This window comes from Salminus brasiliensis, chromosome 6, assembly GCF_030463535.1.
Source record: "Salminus brasiliensis chromosome 6, fSalBra1.hap2, whole genome shotgun sequence".
Taxonomy (NCBI): Eukaryota; Metazoa; Chordata; class Actinopteri; order Characiformes; family Bryconidae; genus Salminus; species Salminus brasiliensis.
The window spans coordinates 1,658,342-1,667,512 of record NC_132883.1 but is presented as its reverse complement, the minus strand read 5'-3'; the positions used below and the strand labels follow the sequence as shown (position 1 = coordinate 1,667,512).

General features: G+C 40.5%; 1 protein-coding gene across 1 annotated transcript in view; it reads left to right on the top strand.

Moving 5' to 3' along the window:
- The first annotated feature begins 616 nt into the window (after window positions 1-616).
- Window positions 617-9,171, top strand: part of sema6bb (sema domain, transmembrane domain (TM), and cytoplasmic domain, (semaphorin) 6Bb) — an 85,338-nt gene continuing 76,783 nt past the window's right edge. The window contains exons 1-2 of the mRNA XM_072681291.1: window positions 617-738; window positions 4,737-4,851. Of these exons, the coding sequence (XP_072537392.1) occupies window positions 633-738; window positions 4,737-4,851 (221 nt within the window). The 5' untranslated portion in view covers window positions 617-632. The remainder of the gene's footprint in view (window positions 739-4,736; window positions 4,852-9,171) is intronic.

Below are 9,171 nucleotides of genomic sequence, written 5' to 3'. Positions count from 1 at the left end.
CAACCGAAAACAACAACTGAAACTAATGGACTGTAAAAATATGAATATAATTTATGTAATTTTAGATAATATTAATTATTCATTAATAATATAATTCATTATTATATTATTCATAGTTATCAGATGTTTTAGTCACTAAAGGTCCGTGTCAGTATCATTTAGAGACTGGTCAGTACAACAGGTTCACATACGAGTTTTTAACGCCAGTGTTTAAGTCAAATCACTCAAATCGCTTTTATGTTTAAAATGTTGGATATGATTAAAGTGTGTGTGTGGATTGGAATCAGCAGTCTGATGGAATCGGACCTCTAACAGATGTAGACAACTGTCACTCACTCACTCACTCACTCCCCCCCCCCCCACACACACACACTCTTGTATGGAGTCTCGCTGGTTCAATAAAGTGGGTTACAGTGCTGTTGTTAACCGGTGACACACACAACTGTTAGACCCGCGTGCCCCCGCGCCGCTGCTGGACGGCTTAATCACTGATCATAATCTCAGAGAGAGAGAGAGAGAGCGACTGAGCGAGTGAGTGTGTATCAGATAGGCTGAATCTGAAGAGTGTGTGGTTTCTTCTTGACGCTGGTCCTCACGGTCTTCTCCTTTTACAGCATTTCGGCTCTGCTGCCATGATGACCCTGACTGGACCCTTCCTCACTCTCCTCTGGCTGGTCCGGGTGGTGTGTTCTGCGTTTCCAGAGGAGCCTGGACCCCTGAGCTCCATCCCCACTGAAGGTAATACACTCCGTCACACACACACACACACACACACACACACACACACACACACACACTCACACCGCTGGAGAACACTGAGTGTAAGAGGTAAATCAGACAGGCTGATCAGAGCGTGTGGCTTCAGTAAAGTGAGTGGGTCTGCCCTCCTAAACTCCAGACTCTGAAGCAGTCCAGTCATTTGCGTGTGCAGGAGCCACTGTGCTGATCATGAGGTGTATGAATTATGAATTATTGAGTATCTACTATGAATTATTTACAATCCTTTTTTAATTATTCATTATCTACTGTAAAAGAATAATCTACTATAAATTATTTAATGTCTACTATGACTTATTCACTATCCACTATTAATTATTGACTGTTTGCTATTAATTATTCAGTATCCACTACAAATTATTTACTATACACTGTGAAGTATTCAATATCCGCTATGAATTATTCAGTATTATTCATGAGTTATTAATTATCTACTGTGAATTAATCATCGTCTACTATAAAATCTTTAGTGTCTACTATGAATTATTCAGTATCCACTATTAATTATTCAGTATCCACTATGAGTTATTCAGTATCTACTATAATTTTTTCAGTATCTACTATGAATTATTCACTATCCACTATGAATTATTCAGTGTCTACTATGAATTATTCAATGTCTACTATAAATCTTTCAGTGTCTACTATGAATTATTCAGTGTCTACTATACATTTTTCAGTGTCTACTATGAGTTATTCACTATCCACTATGAATTATTCAGTGTCTACTATGAATTATTCAGTATCTACTATGAATTATTCACTATCCACTATGAATTTTTCAGTGTCTACTATGAATTATTCAGTGTCTACTATACATTTTTCAGTGTCTACTATGAGTTATTCACTATCCACTATGAATTATTCAGTGTCTACTATGAATTATTCAGTGTCTACTATGAGTTATTCACTATCCACTATGAATTATTCAGTGTCTACTATGAATTATTCAGTGTCTACTATGAATTATTCAGTATCCACTATGAATTATTCACTATCCACTATGAATTATTCAGTGCCTACTATGAATTATTCTGTGTCTACTATAAATTTTTCAGTGTCTACTATGAATTATTCAATGTCTACTATAAATTTTTCAGTGTCTACTATGAATTATTCAATGTCTACTATAGATTTTTTTGGTGTCTACTATGAATTATTCAGTGTCTACTATAAATTTTTCAGCGTCTACTATGAATTATTCAATGTCTACTATGAATTATTCAGTGTCTACTATGAATTTTTCAGTGTCTACTATGAATTATTCAGTGTCTACTATGAATTATTCAGTGTCTACTATAAATTTTTCAGCGTCTACTATGAATTAGTCAGTGTCTACTATGAATTATTCAGTGTCTACTATGAATTATTCAGTGTCTACTATACATTTTTCAGCGTCTACTATGAATTAGTCAGTGTCTACTATGAATTATTCAGTATCCACTATGAATTATTCAGTATCCACTATGAATTATTCAGTGTCTACTATGAATTATTCAGTATCTACTATGAATTATTCACTATCCACTATGAATTATTCAGTGCCTACTATAAATTATTCAGTGTCTACTATGAATTATTCAGTATCTACTATGAATTAATCACTATCCACTATAAATTATTCAGAATTTGCTATGATTTATTCAGTAACTAGTTTGGATTATTTTTTATCTAATATGAGTTATTTAGTATCCACTATGAATTATTAATTGATAATTATGAATTATTAATTGTCTACAGTACATCAATCAGTATCTTGTATCAAATTACTCAGTGGCTGCTAACTATTATTCAGAATTCACTACAATTTATTCTGCGTACACACAGAATACTGCAGGGGGACTCCCTACAGGTGTGTTGGTTTTAACAGAGCAGATTATTGGAATCTCGCTGCTTTAATTAAAAATGAAATAAAAAAAAGGATGGAGGATGGAGCCTGGCTTCTCATCTGCCTCTTCACTTTCACATTATCTCTCAGGTGATTGATTACTAATCAATAATATTGATCCAAGACTTCCAGCCTGGATCAGGGCTGTCGGAAACATGAGACAGGCAAAGCTGAACAAGAGCTAGATGAGCAATAACGGAGAACAAAGCTAGATCTACTGATGAGAACAATGACCAGAACTCCTACACAGTCTTACACAGTCTTACACAGTCTCACACAGTCTCACACAGTCTCACACAGTCCTACACAGTCCTATACAGTCCTACACAGTCTTACACAGTCCTACACAGTCTTACACAGTCCTACACAGTCCTACACAGTCCTATACAGTCCTACACAGTCTTACACAGTCCTACACAGTCCTACACAGTCCTACACAGTCTTACACAGTCCTACACAGTCCTATACAGTCCTGCACAGTCTTACACAGTCCTACACAGTCCCACACAGTCTTACACAGTCCTACACAGTCCTATACAGTCCTGCACAGTCTTACACAGTCCTACACAGTCCTACACAGTCCCACACAGTCTTACACAGTCCTACACAGTCCTATACAGTCCTGCACAGTCTTACACAGTCCTACACAGTCCTACACAGTCCCACACAGTCTTACACAGTCCTACACAGTCCTATACAGTCCTGCACAGTCTTACACAGTCCTACACAGTCCTACACAGTCCCACACAGTCTTACACAGTCCTACACAGTCCTATACAGTCCTACACAGTCTTACACAGTCCTACACAGTCCTACACAGTCCTACACAGTCCTATACAGTCCTATACAGTCCTACACAGTCTTACACAGTCCTACACAGTCCTACACAGTCCTACACAGTCTTACACAGTCTTACACAGTCCTACACAGTCCTATACAGTCCTGCACAGTCCTACACAGTCCTACACAGTCCCACACAGTCTTACACAGTCCTACACAGTCCTATACAGTCTTATACAGTTTTATACAGTCCCACACAGTCTCGGACCAGGTTTAAAACTCTGTATCTCAGCAGTGAGAGTGTCTACCTGTAATTAACTCTATATAACATTAGAATAAACCCAAATAAACATAGTCAGTGGTCAGTGAGAGTGTCCACCTGTAATTAACTGTATATAACAGTAGAATAAACCCAAATAAACATAGTCAGTGGTCAGTGAGAGTGTCCACCTGTAATTAACTCTATATAACATTAGAATCAACCCAAATAAATATAAAGTCAGTGGTCAGTGAGAGTGTCTACCTGTAATTAACTCTATATAACATTAGAATCAACCCAAATAAACATAAAGTCAGTGGTCAGTGAGAGTGTCTACCTGTAATTAACTCTATATAACATTAGAATAAACCCAAATAAACATAAAGTCAGTGGTCAATGACAGCATCTACCTGTAATTAACTCTATATAACATTAGAATCAACCCAAATAAACAAAGTCAGTGGTCAGTGAGAGTGTCTACCTGTAATTAACTCTATATAACATTAGAATAAACCCAAATAAACATAAAGTCAGTGGTCAGTGAGAGTGTCTACCTGTAATTAACTCTATATAACATTAGAATAAACCCAAATAGACATAAAGTCAGTGGTCAGTGACAGCATCTACCTGTAATTAACTCTATATAACATTAGAATCAACCCAAATACACATAAAGTCAGTGGTCAGTGAGAGTGTCTACCTGTAATTAACTCTATATAACATTAGAATCAACCCAAATAAACATAAAGTCAGTGGTCAGTGAGAGTGTCTACCTGTAATTAACTCTATATAACATTAGAATCAACCCAAATAAACATAAAGTCAGTGGTCAGTGAGAGTGTCTACCTGTAATTAACTCTATATAACATTAGAATCAACCCAAATAAACATAAAGTCAGTGGTCAGTGAGAGTGTCTACCTGTAATTAACTCTATATAACATTAGAATAAACCCAAATACACATAAAGTCAGTGGTCAGTGAGAGTGTCTACCTGTAATTAACTCTATATAACCTGCTTTCTCTCTCCACAGTGGTCAGAAAGTATCCAGTGTTTCTGGGCCGACCGCACCGCTCGTCTCTGAGGCAGGAGCCGTTACACATCCAGAGAATTCTGCAGGTCAACCGAACGCTCTACATCGGGGCCAGGTAGGACGTGGCTGATGTTATTACTGTGTAATTAACCTGTAATAACCACTGCCCTAGCAAATCACACAGGGCTGCTTTATACATGCTCCTGAATAAGTTATACAACCAGGGCGGGTTTAAAGGAACCCCCGGAGCCTGAACACCATCATGGGACGGTCGAGCAAGTATGGCTCTGAATGCTTTCTTTCTCTCTCTCTCTCTCTCTCTCTCTCTCTTTCTCTTTCTCTCTCTCTTTCTCTCTCTCTCTAACAGCAGGGATGAGGTTTAACACTGGAATGCTTTTGGTAGAGTAGCTTCAGCGTGTTATCCTGCTACAGCATGTGTGTGTGTGTGTGTGTGTGTGTGAGAGTATGTGAGAGTGTATTCATGCAGGATAATGGACAAGCTTTTAAAGCCTGGTGGCTCTGTGTGTGTGTGTGTGTGTGTGTGTGTGTGCGTGAGAGGTCATTAGTGGGACACACACTCAGTCCAGTTCTGTTACAATCAGTTCAATTAACCTTTTAAAGAAGCAGTTCAGTAAAACATCAAAGTCACATGATCCATTGCTGTGAGGATTTGATTGATTGCATTCAGCAATAAGATCAGTAGTGAGGTTCAGGATGTTGGATGATGATCACCACCCCACCTCATCCTTCAGTCCCCAACGCATCCCATTAAAAGTACTGGATGGAGCTCCACCACCACCATCATTCCAGAGAACACAGTTCCTCCACTGCTCCACAGCTCCTCAATGCTGGGGGGCTTTATACCCCTCTACTAGCCCACGCCTGGCATTATTAGGCAGCATGGAGCCAATAGGGTCATCAGTGTCCTATTCTATTGGCAGTACTTCTTCTCTACAGGGACTAGACAAGCTGTATGTGTGTGTGCATTTGTGCAAGTGTGTGTGCAGCTTAAAGTAGCTAAATGCATTTATTCGAAGGAATGTCCACAAACTTTTGGACATGCAGTGTAAGGTCTATCCAGCCTGCTTTACCACACACACATTTTGAATGTGGGTTTATGAAGATGATTATTTGGTTACAGTCTGAGCCCAGTGTGTGTTAGCAGTGTTAGCCTAGCATCTCACACTACAGATGCCAGACATGCCTCGGCTGATCGACTGCGCCGCCGCTGTGCTCAGTTTAGCATGTGTTTCAGTGCGGATTGGTGGGTCAGGGGGAGGTCGTGTGAGGGGTCGAAAGGGGTTAAAAGGTGTTTCTGGGGTTTCATGTCAGATTCTGCGAGGTCAGCAATACATCAACTAAAATAAATAAGCTGTGATGTCAGCACTTTACCAAATACACCACTCTCCCACCGAGCTAAACAGTCAGTATTCACAGCTGGATGGCTATTGGGGTGGGGTGTAGTAGTAGAGTTAAAGGTATTAAAGGTGATGTTGTATTTACACTATATGGACAAAAGTATGTGGACATCACACCTCTATTATTAGCTCGGATGTTCCATTCCACAACAGTGGGCCTTAATATGTGAGTTGTTAGACATACACAGTAATACTACTTACAGTTGGCTGGGGCAGCTTTAGCAGAGAGGATTTTTGTAATAGGATCCACCGCTGCAACAACAACAACAAGTCAGATGATCTTGACTTGATCTTCCTCCATCAGCTGTGAGTGGTGTTATTATTGAACAGTGGAAGAGTTTAGGAGGAACAGCTCACAGAGAGCAGCTCAGCCACCGAGTGTCTGTCAGACCACGTAAAGTTACAGAGCGGGGTCAGGGCCGAGTGCTGAGCTCAGAGCAGAGTGCAGAAAAGCCTCCAACTGACTCAGTAACTGCAGCAGAGCTCCAGACCTGCTGCTGCTGGTAGAGCTTAGAGCAAAGGGGGACCAGCTCCATATTAATACAGCCTATGGGGTTAGAATGGGACGGCATAAAATCTCCTGTAGGTGGAATGTGTAGGCGTCCCAATACTTTTGTCCATGTATAGTATATATGTCTAAACATTACTGTTTACCCAAACATCTGTGTAAATCTGTGCATCTGGATAAACAGTAATATGAATTATATGAATAAACATTCCTCAACCCAATGAAGTCAGTCCACCTTAGTCTGGGACTCCGCCCCCTCAATCAGTGTACTGTTTATTCCCATCTGCAGGTTAGAGCGACCCCTATCTTGTGAGCTGAGGCATTTCTGTTCTTATACTCCTGACCACAAAGGGTTGTGGTGTTGATGGGATTTGAACTTATGACCTCCTGAGTCTCTTGACCTGCAGGCAGTTAGACAGTTGCTCCTCTCTAGAGCTGTAAAGCTGTGTGCATTCCTAAATTTCTAAATTTATTCAGAACTGTTTGTATGTAGTGTATTATTTACAGCTCTAGACCGGCCCTACGGTCTAACTGCTGCTCATCATCAAGCGTGAGGAGATCATAAATTCAAATCCCAGCCAGGGCTCAGCGCTCCACTGTCAAAAGCTTCCCACTCTAGGCCATGTGGTAGGGGGCGCTCTAACCTGCAGCTGGGAATAAACAGTAAATAAACAGTAAACAGATTGAGGGGGCGGAGCCACAGACTAAACATTATAAACCCAGTATTGAATCAGTTTCAGCTTCAGCAGAACTTCAGACTGAACTGAGGTGAGTTAAATCAAAAAACGCTCTGGAATCAGATACTACATCAGTGTAAGGTGGACTGACGTTACATACTTCACAGTGTGTAAGATACACTTCATACCCTCTCACTTGTCCTCTCTCTCTGTATTACACACACACACACACACATGGTGGCAGTTACCAAGTCTGCAGGGTAGTCCAGCTTTAATAAGGAACCTCCCACTGTGTCAGGAAATGACCCACCCAGTGGCCTTTCAGTGGTCAGGAAAAACCCGGAACCCCTCAGTATAAATCACCCAGAAAAACCTCCTCGTCCAGCCCAGCTCCCGCCACTGTGGCCCACCATGATAAAACACTGAGAGACGCCAACACACACACACACACACACACACATTGCCGGGTCAGTCAGTCTGCGATAAGAACATAAAAACACTAATCAGGGCCACGTGAATGTGTGAGTGAATGTGTGTGAGTGTGTGTGAGTGTGTGTGAGTGTGTGTAATGTGAGAGTGTGTGTGTGTGTGTGAGCGTGTGTGTTGTGAGCCAGCCCACAACATTCATTCATCCACTTGGTGCCTAAAACCCAGCCTGAGGGACCACCACTGATCTCCACTGCAGAACACACAGCCTGAACACACTCCAAGGAGAGCTTGAATCAATACTATATGTCCAAATGTTTGTGGACACCCTTTCAACATAGGCATTCACCTACTTGCACCCATTGCTGGTACAGATGTTCAAATGCACACACACACACACCTACACACACACACACACATACACAGCTTGTCTAGTCCCTGTAGAGAAGTACTGCCAATAGAATAGGACTCTCTGGAGCAGATCAATAAACATGAAATTATTGATACCATGCCTAGTTGCTAGGTGGTTGCTATGATGTTGCTAAGGGGTTGCTAAAGCATCCCAGGTGGTTGCTATGGTGTTTCTAAGTTCTTGCTGTGGCATCCTCGGTGGTGGCTAGGTGTTTCTATGTGGTTGGTAAAGTGTTGCTTACTTGTCGCTATGGTGGTTGCTAAGGTGTTGCTATTTTCCACAATTCGTATCTATGGAGAAAAATATACTTTTTTGTTTTATGAAAACCGTCAGGTCCCTCCAAAGACCATGAAGCATAAAACTGTGCTATTGGTCTTACGATAAATGTGACCTGTAGAGAAGTTTACATTTGTTTGGTTAAAAGTTTGTGGACACATTTCAATGCAGTCCTATGGGAGGGTTATTTTTGTTTTTGGAAGCTTGCTGTACAGATACTATATTGCTAATCCAAAAGCTTTATACGAGTGCATGAAAAATGCAGGAGGAGTGGAGGCTTTAAAATGGTCCATATAATAGTAATAAAGAAGATTACAAAATATCACCTTGCTCACAGTATCACAATATACCAGTTAATACACAGCCCTAATACACACAGTTTATTAGAGTGTTATGAAGGGGATTATAAAGCTCACAGTCGTCTGTAATAAATCAGGACTAAAATCTAAATAAAAGTTTAATAAAAGTTTAATAAAAGTTTATTAAAAGTTTATTAACCTCCTTTTCTTCTTCTTCTGTTATTAATGAAGGTTCCTCGCACCTTCAGCACACACACATTTATCTCAGTGCCAACCAGTCGAGCTCAGACCGGGTCAGGTCATCCTGTTGGACCTTTTTGTGGGAGGTCAGAGACTTCAATTAGGCTCAGGAGTGAAACTCAACACATTCCTGCCCAGATTGAACACCTTGGGGTCACTAAAGGTCACTGAAGATCACT